The 19,694-nt window shown below is 55.3% G+C and overlaps 3 protein-coding genes across 7 annotated transcripts; 1 reads left to right on the forward strand and 2 right to left on the reverse strand.

Moving 5' to 3' along the window:
* Window positions 1–471: 471 nt before the first annotated feature.
* ZNF576 (zinc finger protein 576) lies at window positions 472–4,310 on the reverse strand. 4 transcript variants are annotated; one of them, XM_022585494.3, is made up of 3 exons: window positions 3,849–4,310; window positions 3,368–3,468; window positions 472–1,624 (listed from the first exon to the last, which is right to left on the reverse strand). In XM_022585494.3, the coding sequence occupies exons 1-3, from the start codon at window positions 3,875–3,877 to the stop codon at window positions 1,197–1,199; spliced, it is 558 nt and encodes a 185-aa protein (XP_022441202.1). In that variant the 5' UTR covers window positions 3,878–4,310; the 3' UTR covers window positions 472–1,196. The 4 variants fall into 4 exon arrangements, with proteins under 4 accessions (XP_022441202.1, XP_089758895.1, XP_089758894.1 ...); XM_089902769.1 differs by having other exon boundaries at window positions 4,102–4,305; XM_089902768.1 differs by having other exon boundaries at window positions 3,821–4,304.
* On the forward strand, window positions 4,197–12,777 carry IRGQ (immunity related GTPase Q). 2 transcript variants are annotated; one of them, XM_022585483.3, is made up of 3 exons: window positions 4,197–4,478; window positions 4,937–5,468; window positions 6,726–12,777. In XM_022585483.3, the coding sequence occupies exons 1-3, from the start codon at window positions 4,469–4,471 to the stop codon at window positions 8,047–8,049; spliced, it is 1,866 nt and encodes a 621-aa protein (XP_022441191.1). In that variant the 5' UTR covers window positions 4,197–4,468; the 3' UTR covers window positions 8,050–12,777. The 2 variants fall into 2 exon arrangements, with proteins under 2 accessions (XP_022441191.1, XP_022441192.1); XM_022585484.2 differs by lacking the exon at window positions 4,197–4,478 and adding an exon at window positions 4,487–4,626.
* Window positions 12,778–14,626: 1,849 nt separating this feature from the next.
* PINLYP (phospholipase A2 inhibitor and LY6/PLAUR domain containing) lies at window positions 14,627–18,552 on the reverse strand. Its single transcript, XM_022584863.3, has 5 exons — window positions 18,477–18,552; window positions 17,222–17,338; window positions 15,418–15,570; window positions 15,038–15,181; window positions 14,627–14,847 (listed from the first exon to the last, which is right to left on the reverse strand). The coding sequence occupies exons 1-5, from the start codon at window positions 18,544–18,546 to the stop codon at window positions 14,702–14,704; spliced, it is 630 nt and encodes a 209-aa protein (XP_022440571.1). The 5' UTR covers window positions 18,547–18,552; the 3' UTR covers window positions 14,627–14,701.
* Between the last annotated feature and the right edge of the window lie 1,142 nt (window positions 18,553–19,694).

The raw sequence follows: 19,694 nt of genomic DNA on the forward strand, positions 1-19,694 counted from the left end.
AGTCAGAGCTCAGTCACATGGCCACATCTAGCTGCAAGAAAATCTGGGAAAGGCTGTCTTTGTAGCCACCATGTGCCTAGCTAAAAAGTGGGAGGTAGCTCAGTCTCTACCATATCCATCTCACCTGTGGGCTTTCAAAATATCCCTCAATTCAAACAGAGTCGGTGATTATTGTATGCAGGGCTGTGATTATTGTATGCAGGGCATCGACCGTCGTCTCTAGGGGCAGAGCAGGTAATGCAAGGGAGTAGAACTGGTCCAGTGGAACTCAGCCCAGGGTTGGGTCTTTCAAGAGCTGAAAATAGGATCTTAATGGAATATCTCCCTGTGTTGGCCAAATACAACAGGAAACAGAAGGTATCTCTGTTTGACTCCAAACCAGTTTCCCCACAGGGCCAGGCCAGGTCTGCCCTGAGCTCCCCACTCCCCATGCCCTTATGTTCTCTGGGAATTCCTGCTCAAAAGCCAGAGTTCCTTGTTTAGACATTTTATTATGGACCTTTTGTTTTCAGATACTACTTCTGTTAGTTTATTCATGCCGTCTCACCTACACATACAAAAAATATTCCGTGACCAGAATGGTACATAAAATTATTAAAATGAACAATAAATTATCTGGGGAGGAGGAAGGCAGAGCCATCCAATGCCACGGCCCCACCTTGAGTGGGAAAGGCTGGCAGGGGGTGGGAAGAGACAAGGGTCCAGATTGCAACCCTCACGTGACTCAGTGCAGCCTCCGACTTTGCTGTCCCATCCCCAAAGGCTCAAGGTGCTCCACGTGTGGGACCCATTCGGTGGCATTACAGGCAGGCAACACCTCACTTTCCCTCCCCGATTCAGGCCCAGATCCAGGCCCTTGGCTCTTGCAGCCCCGTTGCCTCCATCTGGGAAGAATTAATGGTGATAGCACAACCTGCAGCTAGTCATGATTTCACACTATTTCATTGGGAACGAGGAAGATACAAATAACGAATTGCCCTCTTTCTTTCTTTCTCACTGTTGTTTGATTTTACTGTTTCCCTGAAGGCTTTTGTGTCCTCCAAAGACTTAAGCTCTAAATGAGCATCTTCTGGGTCCTATTGATCAGGAGTCCTTTGCCTTTCCATGGAGGAAAGTAAATCCCTCCCGTCCCATATCAGATGGGTGTCCCACCAGCCACAGAGCTTCCATTGCCCTAGGGAGGGCTGGAGCCACACTCAGAGCTCCCCCCGGGCATGCCGGATGTAGTGCTGATGCAGCCCTGCTTCCTGGGCAAAGTCCTGCCCGCACTCAGTGCAGGCGAAGGGGCCAGGAAGGGGGTGGGCCTCGTGCGCCTGGCGATGCCGCCTCAGAGAAGCGGCCTGCCCAAAGGTCTTGCCACAGTCAGGACAGGGGAAGGTGGGTGGCATGGTGGTGGGCGCAGCCGGCTGGGAGGGCCTGGCCGCTGGACCGTGGCTGCGCTGGTGGGTGATCAGGGCCTTGGAGGAGGGGAAGGAGCGGGCGCACGTGAAGCAGATGAAGAGGACCCCCTGCAGCTTCTGGGCCACGAAGTCCGCTGGGTGCTCCCGCTTCATGTGACGCTCCTGGAACTTGGAGTCTGCGAAGGTGATGAGGCAGCGGGTGCACTGCAGGGCCCCCAAGTGGCCTGAGGGACATGAGGAGAGGTTGGGGGAGGCCAGCAGGAGTCTCGAGGGCCTCTCCCAGCCTCAGAATCGCACCAACAGTGAGCATGCAGGGCTTACTATGTGCCAGGTGCTATGCCAGGCCTGGACAGCAGACTTACTGGACCTGTTTTACGGATGAGCAGACTGAGGCTCAAAAAGGTTAGGTAACTTGCCGACAGTCATGAAGCTAGGAAATGAAATGGCGGAGTCGGGACTGGAACCCAGGGAGTCTGCCCTTCCTACAGAGCCATGTGATTAGAGCACAGCCTCTGGAGCCAGACTGCCTGGAACTGACTCCTGGTTCTACCACTTCCGAGGCAAGTAGAAACGGCGTTTTCATCTGGAAAATGGGGTAATGACCATATCAGTATCTACTTTATAGGGCTGCTGTAAGGAATAAACGAATTAACGTATAAAAAGTGCTTGAACAGTGCTACACAATGGTTTGCAATAATTATTGTTGAGACAGAAAAGAAGCCCCACAGCTAGGAGCTGGCCTGGCACTCACAGCTGGGAGCTGGCCTGGCACTCACAGCTAGGAGCTGGCCTGGCACTCACAGCTAGGAGCTGGCCTGGCACTCACAGCTAGGAGCTGGCCTGGCACTCACAGCTGGGCCTCGGTGTTTTGTTCAGCCTAAACGATTTCACAGAACATCACCAGACAAGGCCATGCTGTGACTGAGACGAATCAGACCAGACCATGCCACGATGCCTTCTAAACACAGACAAAACGTGAACACTGTCCAAGCCACGAAAATGGCCAGACACCCCCCCCAACCGTCGTGGCTAATATGAGTGCCTGCTGCTGCTTTGCCAATTACACCTGGAGCCTTGCTTTGTTCCTCCCTCCTAGGTATTAAGATAGCCAGCCATGTAATTGCCCCTGCTTCCTGGCAGCATCCATCCACAGCAAAACCCCTTTCTTCAACCCTTCCCCAAATCACCTACCACAGCCTAAATCCTGTAATAAGTCCTTTCTTATTACTGAGATGCCCCACGGTATGTGTGCTTCCTCAGCGCAGTGAGCAATAAGCCCAACTTGGTCAACTCCAGGTGTGTTCCTGGTGGTCTCTGGCTGGAGAGCATTGACACTGTGGCTTTCATCGTTATAAATACTTAACCTCTCTTTGCCTCGGTTCCCTCATGTGAAAGTGATAATTACCAATTTCACAGAGTCTGTTAGGAGGACGGAATGAGATAACAAACGTTAAACTCTTAGAATGCACCTAGCACATAATAAGCATTCAGTAGAAGCTGTTGCTATTATCCTAGGTCAAGTTGGCTACCTTCATTAACATTAAGCTTTCCCCTTTTCTGCCGCTAAACCCCATACCAGCCAGCCCCATGAGGTGAATAGTGGCAAGCCCTTTTGACAGATAGGGAAACGGAGGCCCAAGTCACACTGAAAGTCTGGGGCAGAGTTGGGACTGGGGCTCTCTGCCCTTTCCCAGCCACCTCTCCCACCCCAAGCCTCTCTGGATGCCACTCTGTGCCCCTGAACTGCATCCCATTCATGCTTATGTGGATAGAGCAGGATGGGTACGTCTGAGGGTAATAAGGGTAGGGGTGGGGAGTAGCAGGGCCTGGGAGAGCAGCTCAGGGACCATTAACAGCTCCTTCCCGACAGGCAAATGCCCGCAACGCTCCGGACACTGAAATGCTATAGAAATCCTTTTAGCATCACAGCTCCTGCACCCCACCCATCTCTGGTCAGCCGTACTCACAGATGTCACCTCCCGGACTTTGGGGACTTCTCTCCTTGGACGAATCCTGCTGCTCCATGGTCTCTTTGGGGTGCCGGTCCTCCATGGTGACTGAGACCCCTCTGGTCAAGAGAGGAGCACGCATGACAGAACAGTAAATCAAGTGAAGTCGCTTATCTACAGCGAGTCTTAGAGGGCCCGCCAATCCTATGACCTTTGACAGGCTTGGCTTTGCCAGCCTTTGGCCGACCCCCCACGAGATAACATCTCCTTGAATTCTAACCTGATAGAGCAGCTCGCTAGAGAAGATTCAGTCCTCCCAGAAGATTCAACTCCCCCGGTTTGTGACTCCCCTTAGAGCCTTCTCACTTGCGTGAGACCTCTGACCTATGCCTCCTACATCAAACTAACTCCCTGAACTCAGAGCGCGGGACCCTGGATCTTTGACAACAGCCTCATCCCCTTCTCTCCCACCTGTCTTGAGGCAGGTAGTGGTACCCACGCTTTAGCCTGCCTCCTTCCGGGAGACATCTTTCTCTGACATCCCGAAACTCTTCTTGCACCTAGAACCCCCGCTTCCCACGCGCGCTTTCAGCCGCTGTGACCCGCTGCCCCAAACACTGCCCTCGGCTCCCTCCCGAGGCTGGTAGCCCAGGCCTCTGCTTTTCTCCAGACAGCAGAGGGCTGCCTTTCGTTGCGCCTGTCAGTTGCTCGTCACAGCGCCGTCACCCGAAGTGAAGCGGGGTAGGGCCCACCGAGTCTCAAAGTCCCGGCGGTTTCCACGGCCTTTCTCCTGACGAGCCTTTCGAAGCCCAGATCTCGGGTTGCCATCCGACTGCAGTGATTCAGTCGCGCCAACCCGGTCCTCAAAATAATGGGAGGGGTCCTTCTCTGCACTGGGGTGCGTAATGATGACGTTGCAAGCCTCCTTTGCAGTGCAGACCTAAGCTTATTGCGCAAGTGTGTTAGGCGCTCCTGGCGCGCACGCGCTTTGGCTCCCTCATTGTTCAAGGTTCGGCGACCGCCGAGGAGAGAGAGTGCCCTTCGGCCGTTCTGCGCAGGCGCTGCAAAGGGCCCTGTCCCCGAGGTTACGCTTTCGAGACACACCCCCTCCTAAAAGGAATGACGTCAGGTTAGAGCCCCCGGAAAGGGTCTGGACATCCCCAAATCCCGGCGCTTTAGCCTCATGGGCCTCCGTCCTCGGACCCCAGAGGCAGAGCTTCTCAGCGGCTGACCGACTGCTACCGACTGCGCAGTCCCGTGTGCCGGCTGTTTGCTCGGTCGGTGATTTGGAAGGGAGGAGTGAGGGGTAAAAACATCTGTGTCCCTGAGGGAGGAGGGGGCTAGAGGGCGATTTCTGAGTTTTTGAAGCGTAAAGGGAAACGCATCCAGAAAGAGGGCGGACAGGACTCCCAGGTCCCTGGGGAATAGGGCCTGGACGCCAGATTTCTAGGTGCCTGGCAGTGATACCCGAGAAGGAAAGAAGTGGTCAGGGTAAAAGGCTGAAGTCTGAGACCAGAGTGGGGAAGCTAGGAAAGAAGAAGGTTGGGTGCTCCGTGACCCGGGTCTTCCTCTGTCCCCACTTTCCAGCCATGCCTCCGCCGCGGGGTGACGTGACCGTCTTATTCCTGGGGCCTCCGGGCTCGGGAAAGTCTGCTGTGATCGCAGCGCTGTGCGACAAGGATGTGGAGACGGTAGAGATCCCCGACGGCCGGCCGGATTCCGGGCTCCCCAGCCTGAGAGCTGCAAGCCCAGGCCTCTTCCTGGGCGAGCTGAGCTGCCCACCCGCAGCGCCGGGGCCCTGGGCGGCGGAAGCCAACGTGCTGGTATTGGTGCTGCCCGGCCCCGAGGGGAATGAGGAACCCTTGGCCCCAGCGCTGGGGGAGGCAGCGCGGGCCGCCCTGGCCCGAGGGACACCCCTGCTGGCTGTGCGGAACCTTCGTCCCGAGGAGTCACAGCATGTAGCCCAGGCTCGGGATCAGACCGCAGCCTGGCTGGACAGCGCCGGGTTGGGCGCCGCGACTCTCTTTGTGCTACAGACCGACTGCCGCGGCAGCGACGGCTGCGAGGAGCTGGAGCGCCTGCGGGCGGCGCTGCGGAGCCAGGCGGAGGCGCTGCAGAGGTGAGCGCGGCGTTTCAGGGTGGGTTGGAGAGGACTGGTGCTTTATTTAGTCTGTACCTCCCACCCCTAAGGTGCTCTTTGAGGTCTGCGAGACCCCGCCCTCAGCGAGTTTGGGGCCAACCTTAACGGGATATCTGCTGAAAGCCCTGCTCCCTCGTCCAAATCCCGACCCTCAGCGCAGGTTTTGAGGTCCACGAGGTTCCACCTCAAACTAGCGCTCTGTGCTTGACCCTTTTCTATCACCTAGGCCAAGGGTCAGCTAGAAGTCTGGACCTGTCATTCCAGGTTCCGCCTCCTGCGAGCGCTCTGAGGTCATGAGCCCCCGCTCCCTCGCGAGAATTCTAGGAGGGACCGGGACCTAGCGCCCAAACACTGCCCCCAGGCCAAAGTGTGAACGAGGGCTCACTCTCTCCAGGCAAGCTGGTGATCCCCGCGAAGCTTTTACCCGAAGACTCCACTCTCCAGTCTTAACCCTCTTGCTCACCATCTGCTTGGTTCTCAAGCGACCCCAGTCTCCGGAGAGCCACACCCTAAGCGAGCTTTGTCGTTTCGGGGGCCCTCCCCCACTTCCTTTTTCTAATCCCCTTTCGCTTCTGTGTCCACTTGCTGGCTACCTCGTGAATTTTCTCCCCCAACCGCAAGCGGCCTCCTTTTATAGACGTCAAAACGAGGCTCAGGGAGGGGTAGCCTCTCCCCCAGGCCCACCACTCGTCTTCCTTCCTTAGCCACACACCCTTGGTAAGAACTAGTAGATGAGGGTTCTCCCCTCACCTGTCTTTACAGCCCTCCTAACTCCTAGTCTCAGGAAAGAGCGCCCTTGGTGACCTTGCCCTTGTCGAATAGGGCTCGATTTTCGTTTAGTCCTCAATACAGTCGCCATTCTTTCTTTGCTCTAAACTCCACTCTCTATGAGTTTTGCCCCGCCCAGCAGGGCTTCTTCTTAATCCTGCAGGTCCCTCGAAAAGACCCGCTCCCGCAGAGTGTAACCCCGGGGAAGGCTTAGCCGGGTCCCCATTTTCGACTCTGTTGGCAACCTGATTTCTGATTTCAATCCAGCCGTCCCACCCCTTCTTTAAGCCCCTCCCTTTTCTTCATAGCCTCAGATTCTGTTTCTGTGCCATTAGTCTGGCCCCTCCCTTTCCTGATTATTCAGAAAGCTCCGCCTTGTCATCATAGCCCAGTCCTGTCCCCCTAGCCCAGCTCGCCAGCATTTAGCCCCTCTTCTGCCCTTGACCCCATCCCTCCCTTTCCCCGCAGGCTCCTGCCACCGGCTCAGGATGGCTTCGAGGTGCTGGGCGCTGCAGAGTTGGAGGCTGTGCGCGAGGCCTTCGAGACGGGTGGCCTGGAGGCGGCGCTGTCATGGGTTCGGGCCGGCCTGGAGCGACTGGGCAGCGCGCGCCTGGACCTGGCCGTGGCCGGTAGGGCTGACGTGAGCCTTGTGCTGAACATGCTACTCGGGTTAGATCCTGACGACCCAGGTGCGGTGCCTGCTTCGGCGCCCGCGGAGCCCATGCCCTACCCGGCCCCAGAGCGCCCCAATGTGGTGCTCTGGACCGTGCCTCTGGGCTCCGCGGGCACTGCTGCCGCCCCCCACCCAACCCACTACGACGCTCTCATCCTCGTCACCCCTGGGGCCCCCACTGAGAAGGACTGGGCCCAAGTCCGGCCCTTGGTGCTACCAGATACGCCGCTGGTCTGCGTGCGAACAGACGGCGAGGGCGAGGATCCGGAGTCCCTGGACGAAGAGGAAAAGAGCAGCGAGAGCTTAGAGAACGCAGGCGGAGGGGGGTTTAAGAATGCACGCAGTGAGGGGAGGGAGAAACGTGGCCCTGGATCGCAGAAAGCAGGCAGTGGGGAAGGTTCAGAGGACGCAGGCAGCGAGAGTTTGCAGCCGGTTGGCGTCGGCGTGAAGAAACCGGGCAGCGGGGACTCAGAGCGCGCGGCCGCACTGAGCCCAGAAGATGAGACGTGGGAGGTGCTGGAGGAGGCGCCGCCGCCGGTGTTCCCGCTGCGGCCGGGCGGCCTCCCGGGGCTGTGCGAGTGGCTGCGGCGTGCGCTACCCCCGGCCCAGGCCGGGGCGCTGCTTCTGGCTCTGCCACCCGCGTCTCCCCGCGCGGCCCGGACCAAGGCTGCGGCGCTGCGGGCCGGGGCGTGGCGGCCGGCCCTGTTGGCTAGCCTGGCGGCGGCGGCGGCCCCGGTACCAGGGCTGGGCTGGGCCTGCGACGTGGCTCTCCTGCGAGGTCAGCTGGCCGAGTGGCGGCGGGCGCTGGGGCTCGAACCCGCGGCGCTGGCACGACGCGAGCGCGCGCTGGGCCTGGCGCCGGGGGAGCTGGCCGAGCGGACACGCTTCCCGGGTCCGGTGACGCGCGCCGAAGTGGAGGCGAGGCTGGGCTCGTGGGCGGGCGAGGGCACCGCCGGGGGCGCGGCGCTGGGCGCGCTCTCCTTCCTGTGGCCGGCGGGCGGCGCGGCGGCCACCGGGGGCCTGGGCTACCGCGCGGCGCACGGCGTCCTGCTGCAGGCGCTCGATGAGATGCGGGCCGACGCTGAAGCAGTGCTGGCACCGCAGGTGCCCGCGCAGTGAGGGGTGGGTTGAGGGCCGGGGCTTCCGGGGTGCCCCGTGTCCCGGCTGCTCGGCTTGGTCAGGGGTTGAGGACTGCAAGTTGCCGTAAGAGGGAGAGGGCGTGGTGATCCAGACTCTGGCATGCTAGTATGGGATGTCTGGGCTTGTGAGGTCACAGAGCGGGGGGCGGGGGGCGGGTGGGGTGGGGCGCGGGGGCCGCCACTCAGAATCCTGGGTGCTTGAAGGCGATGAGGGTTCTGACTACCGGTTGGAATGTGTGACTTCTCGTCACCAGGATTCCTGGGTCCTGAAGGGGAATAGAGTTCGGGGGACATGACTCCTGATTTCTCTGGGGGACCAGAGGGTGTGACCCTCAGACTCCTAGACTCCTGAACTCCTGAAGGGAGTTGAGGGTTTGGGACTCCTCCAAGGAGATATATCTTGGTCTCCAAAGAGTAGAAACTGGATCTATTAGGTGTCTAGTCCTCCAGGGGGAGAGGAGGTGGAAGCCCTGATTCCTGATGAAGGGGGTCTCCACCACACCGGGGACTCTAGCATGGAGGAGGGGGTCTGGGTTCCCCAGGGAGCTGGAATCCTTGGGCTTCTGAGCCACAAAGGGGTATAAGGTCTGGGTTTCTGCGGGGTGGGGGGATAGGCCTGCATATAAAGGGGGCTTTGAATTTTCATTGGGGGGAGGAAGGATCTCTGGAGTCTCAGAACTCCTATCTCCCAAGAGGGCTGTGGACCTTGATTCCTAATTCATGGGTGATGGAAGGTCTCCATCTAGAGGAGGGAATAGGGGGCTGTGTAAGAGAGCTGGAGACCTTTGGTTCCTCTTGGGGAATAGAGGGGTCTCTAAAAGTTGCTCCACCAGGGGCCTGGTGACCCAGATTTCTTTCCCAGTTGTTGTGGGGAGAATGGTACCACAAAAATGAGAGGAAATAAGCGCTCTGGGCATGGTGGGCTCTGGGGGGTAGCCAGGGACCAGGAATGAGGCCTTCTGGGTGTGGAAGGACAGAAACGCCTCCCTCAGAGGTATCTCCCCAAAGTCCCTAATGGGTCTGGACCCTGGCACCTAGCTGCCTTTGTCTGAGTTGGACTGGAAAGGGGTATGACAGTCCCCATGTTACAGGTGCTGAGCGACTACGGGGCTCTCTGGGGACTCTGTTCGTCTGTCCCTCTTTCCTTTAGGGGTTTCTATCTTTTTTTGGTCTTGGTCATTAAACCTTAACCCTTTCTGACCTTGGTATTATATACACCTGCCTTTTGGGAAAAGCAACCATATTGCTGCACTGATCCCAACGCTTCTGTGTTGGCTACCTCAGGTATCCCCGAGAGAGACACAGAGAATGCCACAGTGAGCAAGGGACCCACGGAGCAGCTGGGCAGGTGTTCCAGACCGTGGGAATGTGCCACAGTGAGGCAAAGGCAGAAACCACAGTGCCTGGAATGTTCTAGGCTGCCAGCTACAAGTAGAGGAGAAGCCACAGGTCACAGAACTCTTCAATGCCGAAAAACAGAAAGGGAGGATCTGAGAGGCCATCCAGCAGAATCCCTGTTATGTTAGATGGGGAGAGCAAAGCCCAGAGAGGGCAGGCTCTAGGCCCAACAGCACGCAGCAAGGCCCCTGCCTGTTCTTATTTCCTGCCCCCTCCCGTCCCCCCAATCAACCTGATCTTCCTTCTGATGCTTGAGTGGGCCACCTGGGATCCTGCCTCAGGACCTTTGCACTTTCTGTTATTTCTGCCTAGAATGCTCTGCTCCCAGATCTTCCCACGACTGGCTCCTTCTTGTCAATCAAGTCTCAGCTCAAGTGTCCCCTCAGAGAAGCCTTCCCTGACCTCTGTAACTGAAGTAGCTCACACCCCCACCCCTATTATTTGTCTTGGCCGGTTATTTTTCCTTGTAGCAATTATTACTGTAGAAAATTACCTTATTTATTTATTTACCTATCTATTGGCTATTATCCCCATACCTGTCCTGTGCTCTGCTGTACCCCCAGCACGTAGAATAGTGCTTGACATACAGAAGGTCCTTAGTAAATATTTAATTCATTAATCAGTGGCAGAATTGGGGCTGGAATTTAGGTCATCAGCCTCTTGCCACAAGACGGGGAAAAGGTGTGAGATGGGGGAGAAACAAGTATCTCATGGGAGAGGAAGCTCCTGTCTGAGGTCGGGGGACCTGGGAAGCAAACACAGCTTTGCCACTGTCACTCCAGGTGACTTGGGCCAGTGCCTTTCTTTGCTTTTTCCCACCTGTGAAATGAAAGGGCTGGACAAGAACAATAAACACTTCCGAGATCCTGTTTCCTTGGACAGCTGAAGGCAAGGGTGACCAATCTGAGGGGCGGTTCCACCATGTCTACCTTGAACTCCTACCACCGGCACAATCTGTCCCATCAAAGTTGAGATGGCCAAGATGGGGATAAAGCATTTGGCTCTATACTGAATGGCTCCAAGCATCGTCCTCAAAGCTCTTCTGGCCTTAGGAGAATGTCCCTCATCCGTATCTGTAATACCCAGCACAACACTGTCCCCTCCTCAAGTCCAGCGTTCAAGCACCTGCATTAAGCCTGCCTGCCGCGTGCAGAAGCAGGAGACGCGCAGAGCAGCGCTGTCCAATAGAAACAGGATGTGAGCCACACGGGTCGTTTCACATTTTCTAGTAGCCACGTTAAAAAAGGAAAAGGAAACAGGTGAAACTAATTCTAGTATGTTTTACCTCAGTATATCCAAAATATTATCATTTCAGCATGTAATCAGTACAGGAAACTACTAATGAGATATTTCACATTCTTTTGATGCTAAGTCTTTGAAACCTGCTGTGTATTTCTCACAGCACATCTCAATTCAGATGATGGATTTTCATCAGAAATATCTGACCTCAATTTAGATTTCAGAAAACTCATATTTGGAGAAGTCAATTCATATACCCAAGTTGTCCTAATTATATTGGATAGTTTTCCGGTAACTGAGATGAGTAGCAATTTTTTAATTAATCAGAAGTAACTAAAATGTAAACTTCAGTTTCCCCGTTGCACCAGGCACACGTGGTGAGTAGCCACTGTATTAGACAGCACTGCCCTAGAACGCTTCCCATTATCAAAGAGAACTCTGTGCATGCTGCTCTAGGGTCAGACAGCCCTTTGACTGACCATGGGGGTGACCTTGGGCAAGTCACTCAGCAAATGGCATCTACCTCACAGGGTTATGGTGAGAATTCAGTGTATGCACGTATGTGCATGCATTCTGTCTCGTGCACAGCAACGAACTTGCAGCCCCTCCTGGAAGCTGGCACACTGGGAGCCCGAACGTTAGCCTCACCCCCATGCCTTTGCTCGGAGTGCCCTCCTCTCTTCGTGCTGCTTTGCCACCATCTCTAACTTGGTCCCGTCTGACATCTCTGCTCTCTACGTGCCTCTGTTCCAAATTCCCTCTTCCCTCATGCCAATGGGAATCATGCCTGAGATCAAACCTGAGAAAGCAAGACCCAGTTTTGTTTCCGCGTGTCGCTGTCCGTCGTGGAGTGTGCTGATTGTGTTTATGTAGTTGTATATTGGCACTCTTGGGTGTCACGACTATCTTTTAGAGTGGTTGCCTTTTAAATCATGACTTTTAAAGGGATTGAATTTTAGGCTCTGTAGAGGCAGCAAGTTGCTGGTGAGGCATCTGTCTCTGGGAGCATCCAAGCAGAAAAGACTAAGGCTCCCTTTTGGATGACTGCCATCAGGGTGTGTCTGCAAGGCACCTGCAGGCTGGCAGGCCCTTGAAGGCAGAAATTCAAGGAAAAGTATGGTGAATCTTGGCGTTGCCATCGCCAGAAGCAGAAGAGGCACAAAAGCCTCATTACCTTAGCTGAGTTTCATACTTGTCTGCATAATGATGGAGAGACGTGTATCCACTGAGGTAGGAAACCATGAAGGCAGGTGAATCAAGGGTGGGTTGGCCTGTGGTGCTTTTTGGAGGAGTGAATAAAAAAGTAGAAATTCCATTGTGTGTCTGTTCTTTCGGGGTTTAAAGGGAAAAAAAGATGCTTGGGATTTTGACTGGAGCTGGAAGCCTAGACTCCTGGGTCCCTGGAGAGGAGGGACAGTGGGGGTGTGTGCAGGGTAGAATCCCTTGGGCTGGAATTGAGAGGCTTTGAGTTTTGCCACCCTGGAGCGGCTGGAGCGGACTATTAATTGTTTGCACCTTGGGGGCTGTGATGGTAAACGTCTTAGCTCCGGAACCAGCTTGGCCCATTAATGCCCCCAGTCTGTTCAACTTCTCTGCAGCCCTGCCCTTGGTTTGTCCCTTCTCATCCTGACTCTAGACCTGGTCATGGGATCTGCTTGGCTACTGAGACAACAGCAAAAATGATGGGCAGAGGCTTGAAAAGTGCTCATGCATTGGGACTTCCTCTCTTGCTACCCGGGGGACCCCTGTCACTGCCACCACATCAAGAAGTCCAGGCTAGGGAATTCCCTGGTTGTGCAGTGGTTAGGACTCGGCGCTTTCATTTCCGGGGCACGGGTTCCATTCCCGGCTGGGGAACTAAGATCCCGCAAACCCCACAGTGTGGCCAAAAAAAAAAAAAAGTCCAGGCTAACCTGCTGGTGATAAGAGACATGTGGCCCAGTCAGCCCTGACACCCCAATCAGTGTCAACCCTCTGAAAGACAGCTGCCTAGCTGACCAGTAGCTGAACCCAGCAGACAGCAGAAGAACCATCACCCAGCTGATCCCAGACCACATTGCCAACCAATTATTCTAAGCATCTGAGGTTTGGAGGGGCTTGTTACGTAGCAAAGGATAACTGATACAGGCTTGTCCGCTCTCTCTGTGATGTGGTCTCTTTCTCCCCTCAATGTGACCCAATGACTAAAATCTTAAACTCTGCCACCTTTTAGCTGCTACGACCACCAATGTGACATTCCTTCTCTGAGCCTCAGATTCTTCTGAAAACAGGGATGAGAATAATAGCGCCTATCACGTGGAGTAGTTGTGAAGACAAAATGAGAACCAGCCCCAAAGGTCATGGTGGCCATTCGTGCTGGTTATGAAATGTGTCTGGCCAGGCGGGGGCTCAGGTGGGGCATTTGGGGCCCGGACTGTGCTTCCTCCTCCTCTCCCGGTGGGGTTTGGTAGGGTCATGTGACCAGCTCCACCCAGTGAATTGTGTCAAGTCATTTCTGGGTGGGCAGCGTTTAATCATCCATGTGAAACCTTCCTGGGCTCTCTCCTGTGCACAGAAATCGGCATTAAGTTGGTGACTGCTCCACGATTATGATGAGCAGAATGCCCTGTGGATGGTGCTAGACATGGAAGGTCAAGGATAAATCAACCTTTTTTTTTTTTTTTAAAGATTTTTTGGATGTGGACCATTTTTAAAGTCTTTATTGAATTTGTTACAATATTGCTTCTGTTTTATGTTTTGGTTTTTTGGCTGCGAGGCATGTGGGATCTTAGTTCCCCGACCAGGGATCGAACCTGCACCCCCTGCACTGGAAGGCAAAGTCTTAACCACTGGACCACCAGGGAAGTCCCTTAAATCAACCTTTTGTGAATGGGTACTTCTTCAGCAAATACCACTCCTCTCCCTCCCACTGGAGGGGGAGTATACTTCCCTGCTCCACTGCTGTTGGCTTTGACCATATGATTTACTTTACTCCATGGAACATTAGCACCCCCAACCTCAGCCGAGGCCTTTGGTGCACTTGGTTTTTGTGCCCCCGTGATCTGCCATGAGAAAGACATTAGCCAGGGAGCCGCTGATCCCAGAAGACTGTGAAGTGCCATGGAGGAGAACTTGAATCCCCCTCCCAAACGGGACCCAAACCCATCAAAGCACAGCCAGAAGGAGAGCTGCTCCAGCCACCTACAAACCCTTAGAAAGAAGAATGATTGTTGTTACAATCTCAGCTTGGGGATGGTTGGTTACACAAGCATTGCTACAGCATGAATCGACTGATATAACTTTGTTGCTTTAAACCACTGAGATTAGGGACTTGTTTGTTACTGTAGCATAATCGATTCTGTCCTGACTGATGCCAGGGTCTAGCACCTGCCAACTAATGGCCACTCAGTAAGTGGCAGCTATTAGGATGATAACTATTTGGCCAGACACATTGTCTCCAGAACCAACATTGTCTTAAAGGTGCCGGGCACTGCACTAAGTGCTTTTTTAGTTTTCTTTCATTTGACTCTTAAGACAGCCCTTTGAGGTTATGGCTATCAATAGCCACAGTTTACAAACGTGAAAACTGAGGCAAAAGAGGGAGAGGTTAACCAGGAGAGGTGAGCATGGACTCTGGAGTCTGATCTTCCCTAGCTGTTTGACCCAAGCCAAGTGACACCGCAACCTGTGCCTCAGTTTGTTCCTCTGTGAAATGGGGACAATACTTTCAACCTCACGGAGTTGTGACTATGCAATGAGGTACCGCAGGAAAACACTTAGCATGGGGACCCAGCAGGGAGTAATCCCTTAACAGAAGGTAGGGTCTTCCCTCTCTTCCTTCCAAAGAGGGGGTTCCCAAAGGTTGAGACCCCTGCTTTTTGCATCCCACCTCCCTGAAATGCATCACGTCACAAGGACTCAGGCTTGTTCTGTTAAGTTGTTTAATAATATATTGGCACATGGGAAGCTGTAGCTGAGAACAAATCAAGACCAAACGTGGCATACGCCTCGGTTCTTCACTTAGCCTTGCCAGAAGGCTGGGGGCCTGGAAGACAGTTGGCCTGGGTGATGGTGTAGGTACGAGAGGCCGCGGGCACCAGGGTCCCAGGTTTGGTGTGGCAGGCATTCTCTGTAGCACAGCCCCGAGTAGCAAATATGACACCTGTTGGGGGAGGGATTTCAGCCTGGAGTCAGGACTTCCAACCCCTCCCTCCTCATGACCCGGGGTCATGCCCCTGCCACCTCCTCACCCAGTTCTCTGGACCCACTCTCTCCCCTAGAATCTGGAAGTATGAGCCTCCAGTTCTGGGAACCTCCCTGTCCCCTCCCCCAGAAATCTAGGTGCCCCTCACCAGTTTGCACTTTGCCAGCGCAGGTGATACAGTGGCTTTCCTGGCCAACACAGAGTACTTTCTTAGTTGAAGAGCATGTTTCCTTGAAGTGGGTGATGCAGGTAGGGCACTGGAGGCCATTCTCCGTACGATTGTTCTCAGGAGCTGGGGAGGAGGGTGGAGTGTAAGGTGTAAGGGACGTTAAACCCTTTCCCAACCTCACAGCAACCCTGGGGACACCGGTTGCTAATGGACACTGCATTTTACAGGCGAGGACCTGAGGCTCAGAGCAAGGAGGATGTTTGCCAAAGGTTACAGCGCGGGTCAGTGGCGGGTGCTCACAGCAGGCTCTCAGGCGGCGCAGGAAGGGACTCCGGTTGTGGGGCTGCGCTGGTCCTTACCGGGCAGGGGGTCGTGGTTGCAGGCGTCGCTCTGACAGCAGCGTGTGTTGGACACCATGTAGTTCTCAGGGTCCATGGTGATGGAGACAAATCCTGAGCTGCAGGCGCTGGATTTCATGCACCCCTTATAGGTGTTCAGCGACTGGTGGCCCTCTGCAGGATGGCGAGGGAGGGGAGGGCTCAGGGGCCCTGGCCTGGACCCTGGCTTCCAGGTCTCTCCCAACCTTACAGCTGCCCCAGCCCGCTGCTGTCTAGGGAGGTCTCTTCCAGCCCCCCAGAGTCATACCCCCTTATCTGCCTGGGACATGGTCTGGACTGTTTATTAGGTCCGCTCCACCCCACCCCCTCCAGGCTTTGGTGGTCTCTTGCAGTTCCCATCGGCAAGCCCTGGTGCCTGCCTCAGTGGTCCCTTCCACCCCACGCCACCCCACTGCCATCCTCTAAGGGTCACACCTGCAGTGGTCTTTTTCAGGCCGCCTATGGCTATCTCCATGGCGGTGTGAAATGGTCTCTTCCAGCCTTTCGCCCTCCCCTGACCCTTGGAATCCCTTCCACCAGATACTGGAATGCCACCCTCGCCCCCCCGCACCCTGTAACACCCATATCCTTCTCTGTCTAACGTGGTCTCTTCCAGATTTCCCCAGGGTCACTCCCCAGACCTCCCACCGATGGTCTCTTGCTGCCCTCCTTGGCTACTCTCAGGTCTTGCCTGAAGTGGTCTCGTCCAGCCTCCACAGCCTTCCCCCTCCCCCTCCCCACAGTACGGTGGTCTCTTCCAGCCCTAGGGTTTCCCCTCTTTACCCCACAGAAAGGTGTTTTTTTCCCCAACTTCCTCCTGCGGTCCCAGGGTCCCATCTCCCTCCCATATACTCCTGGGTGGCCTCTGCAAGACTTTCAGGTCCTTCCCCCACCTGCCCACTCTTGCTAGGTGAGTAGGGCAGCGTGCAATCTTCTATCCCACTTACCTTACACACACCCTCCGGTCGGAATGGTTCCTTCCTACACTCAACGTTGGCCTTACCTCCCGTCACATCCTTCCTTCTCCAGTCTCACGCCGCGCCCCACCATCTTCCTTTAACTAAGGGTTTCTGGGTCTCTTTCAGCTTTGAATGAACACCCCACCCCCCGTGGTTTCTTCCTTTGCTCCCCTTCTCCCCCATCCTCCCTCAGGCCTGGGAGAGTCCCTTCCATTTAAGTCTTGCCTCTCCTCTCCCACTTTACTCATATGTCTCCCCATTGCCGCAGCTCCACTTCTTTGTGATAATTTGCTCCATGCTTCAGGATTATCTTCCCTCTCCTGTCTGTTCTTTTATATCTTTCCCTCTACCCCAATATCATCTCTCCTCTTCTTGTCAGGAATGGTCTCTTCCAACCCGCATCCCTAGGGGATCCCTCCCACCCCAAATGGTCAACCTGGTCACATTCCTTCCAACCCACCCCAGCCCCTTCCTTCTCCTCTACACGCCCCCCTCCACCTCTTGCATATTAGGTTTTCCCCCTCTCGCGATTTCTCTCTTCCCCCTTGTCCTTTCCTTCCCTAATCCCCTCCTGCCTAAGGAAGTCTCTATATCTGCCCCCCCACCCCCACCCCATCAACTCTTTGGAGTCTAATTTTCAGAAATCCCTGACAACAGTGGTTTCTGTCATTCCATCGGATTCTCCTCCCTCCGTCCACCTCGAGATTGCCTTTCCCTCTTTCCTGCCTGCTCACCACTGGAAGGTTCCTCCCCGCGCGTGCTGGTATCTGCTACCCCGAAAGCACAGCCCCCTCCCCAGGATCTGACGCCACGCCCTGAGCTCTTACTCCTGTTGGTGTGAGCCACGATGACCACGCAGGAGTCCTGGTCGGGGTCACAAGTTTGTACATTTCCACTGCACATGGGTCCGGAGCCTGTACACACCTCACAGCTTAGTGGGTACCCTGCAGTGTAGAGAGCAGGGCTCTAGTCAAGGGTGGTGTGGTCTGCGGACCAAGACTTCGGACGGAGTCCAGAGGGGGATGGGGGGCGGTCTGAGGGAGGAGGGAAAGGTATCTCCCTGATTGTTCTTGGACGGGGCATTGGCGGCTGTCCAGGGAACTGTCAGAAGCTCCGGCAGAGACGCGGTGGTGTTCCAGCAAAGCCGCTTTCCGGGGTGCAAAGCGACTCCACCAGGGAGCAAGTTTACCTAATTACAAGGCTGGGGACTTTAGGGTCCTCTGAGAAAGTCTGGGGACAGGGAGGGGTCCTGGTGAAGGTTTCCATGGACTTTTGTGAAGCTTCAGGTCGAGCTGGTTCTCGGAAGTGAGATCCTCTTCCTTGTAGGTACCACGCGTAGGTCTTGTAGATACCACGCGTAGGTCTTGTAGACAGTAGGAGCCCAGGCAGGGGTACCTGAGGCTGGGATCTGCATCCCAGGTCAAGAAGGGAGAGCACGGACCAGGAGGGCAAGCGCATGGACCCCTTGGTACTGAAAGAGGAGGCAAATGGGGGCCCAGACACTGGGCAACTGCATCCTGGGGAAGGTGGGGCTTGCCTGAATTCCTGCATCTAGGGGAGTACACCAGGGGTCTGAACTCCCTAGAGTTCTGGGAGAAAGAAAATCTCTCCCCCGCCCCATCATTTTTTAAAAAAAAATTTCCCTTTCTAATCATACTCTGATTTTCTAGAATTCAGACGTCTTTTTTTTTTTTTTTTTTTGGCCGAGCTGCATGGCATGCGGAATCTTAGTTCCCCAACCAGGAGTCGAACCCCCGCCCCCTGCAGTGGAAGCACAGAGTCTTAACAACTGGACCGCCAGGGAAGTCCCCAGATGGCTTATTTTGAGACCTTGCCTGGGGGACAGGGGATTCAAAGCCCATCAAATCCCCTTCTTTCTCAGGGATTCACACACACAAGTTTCTGAGCTATTCTTCCCTTGGGGCCCCAGTCTTTCTGTCCTTTACCCTCTGCCTTTGCCATGAATCTGAATTCCCAGGACACCTCCTCTTTCCCCCTCCCCCCTGAAGGACCTTGCTGAATGCCCCTCTCATATAGTCCTCTTTCCGAAGGTCCCAGGATTCCAGGCCCCTAGTCACTTACCCAGACCCAGGAGGGTGCAGAGCAGCACGGAAGCCAGCAGGAAGGTCTGGGATTTCGTGGAAAGCCTCATGATGGATGAGTGAGTGAACCTGCAGTCCCAGGTCCCCAGCTCTTCTTATAGGAAGCTGAGGAGGGGTGGGTCTGGACCCACCCTACCCCTAGGGTGAGAAAGAAGTGACGTAAGATCTGGGGGCAGGTCTCTGTAGCTCTGGGGTGGGGAGGCAGAACCAGAATCTGAATGCGACATGGGCATCTTGTGCCCAGTCCCCTCCTCCACGGGGACCCCAGGAGTCTGAACTTCCAGCCCTCTCTTCCGTCAGGACCCAGAAGATCACTTCCCTATTTTCTCACATTCCCACCCCACCCCCCACCCCCACCCCCCGCTTTTCTTTTTTTTCTGACCTGAGGCCCAAGATCATAATCTCAGAATCGGGTCATTTGATTCCCTGCAGGGTAGGGCGGCTGCTAGGACTGAGATACCCTTCTTTCTCTTCCCAAGGAGGTGCCCAGCGTGGGTGGGGCCCTACCTGGGAGCGTCCAGCATGTTCTGTAGGGGCACGCTTGGTTCATACTCACTTTTCCGTGTTTGGGTTGTCTCCAGCTCCGACCCCACCCCAAGATGCCCTTCTGGGTCTCTCGGGGACGGAACAGAGGGGTGCTTGTCACCGGGCAGGGGTGGGCATGGTACGAGACAGATGCCCATAGGTCACATTGGAAAACTGAGGCATGGTTGGAAGCACTCAAGGCTGGATGTGTGTTTGGGCACATGCATTGTGTTTTATTTAGGTTCTTTACCCACTCTCTCTGCCACAGGCATAAGCTTGAGAGATCAGAGATTGTGTGCGCGTGCGTGTGTGTGTGTGTGTGTGTGTGTGTGTGTTGGTGGCAGGCATGGGGAGGGTAGCCAGCAACCGGTGGAGGGGATCCTGTTGCGGTAGGCTCCAGGCTCCCTGCAAAAATCCACTCAGATTTGCTGGCCTCTTGCTTTCCAGGCTTCAGTTGGGGTGGTGAGGATGGCGAATTTCTTCTGGGGACCAGTCCTGGAGGCCACGCCGGTCGCTAGGTGCCCGGAAGACCTAGTGTGAAAGTCACCGGGAGGGGGGGCTAGAGAGCGGTTTGGCCAGAGGGAGGCGGGAGAAGCTCGTTACTAGGCAACTCAGCCCCTCTCGCCTCTCTCGGGAGAGACGCACTGGGCTTGCGCAGTGTTGACGCGACCTC

This window comes from Delphinapterus leucas, chromosome 20, assembly GCF_059928025.1.
Source record: "Delphinapterus leucas isolate spDelLeu-1000000601 "Yukka" chromosome 20, BTC_Dleu_Yukka2, whole genome shotgun sequence".
In the NCBI taxonomy this organism is placed as follows: Eukaryota; Metazoa; Chordata; class Mammalia; order Artiodactyla; family Monodontidae; genus Delphinapterus; species Delphinapterus leucas.

What these genes read in the sequence shown, in the direction of transcription:
- ZNF576 (XM_022585494.3), bottom strand. Translation starts at nt 3,877, where the DNA reads ATGTCTCCCGGAAGGAGGCAGGCTAAAGC. An exon ending in GGAAGGAGGCAGGCTAAAGC is followed by an intron (nt 3,469 to 3,848) that starts GTGGGTACCACT and finishes TCTCTTGACCAG; the next exon opens with AGGGGTCTCAGTCACCATGG. An exon ending in AAGTCCGGGAGGTGACATCT is followed by an intron (nt 1,625 to 3,367) that starts GTGAGTACGGCT and finishes CATGTCCCTCAG; the next exon opens with GCCACTTGGGGGCCCTGCAG.
- IRGQ (XM_022585483.3), top strand. An exon ending in CAGGCGGAGGCGCTGCAGAG is followed by an intron (nt 5,469 to 6,725) that starts GTGAGCGCGGCG and finishes CTTTCCCCGCAG; the next exon opens with GCTCCTGCCACCGGCTCAGG.
- PINLYP (XM_022584863.3), bottom strand. Translation starts at nt 18,546, where the DNA reads ATGAGGCTTTCCACGAAATCCCAGACCTTCCTGCTGGCTTCCGTGCTG. An exon ending in CAACCACGACCCCCTGCCCG is followed by an intron (nt 15,182 to 15,417) that starts GTAAGGACCAGC and finishes CCTCCTCCCCAG; the next exon opens with CTCCTGAGAACAATCGTACG. An exon ending in CGCTGGCAAAGTGCAAACTG is followed by an intron (nt 14,848 to 15,037) that starts GTGAGGGGCACC and finishes CTCCCCCAACAG; the next exon opens with GTGTCATATTTGCTACTCGG.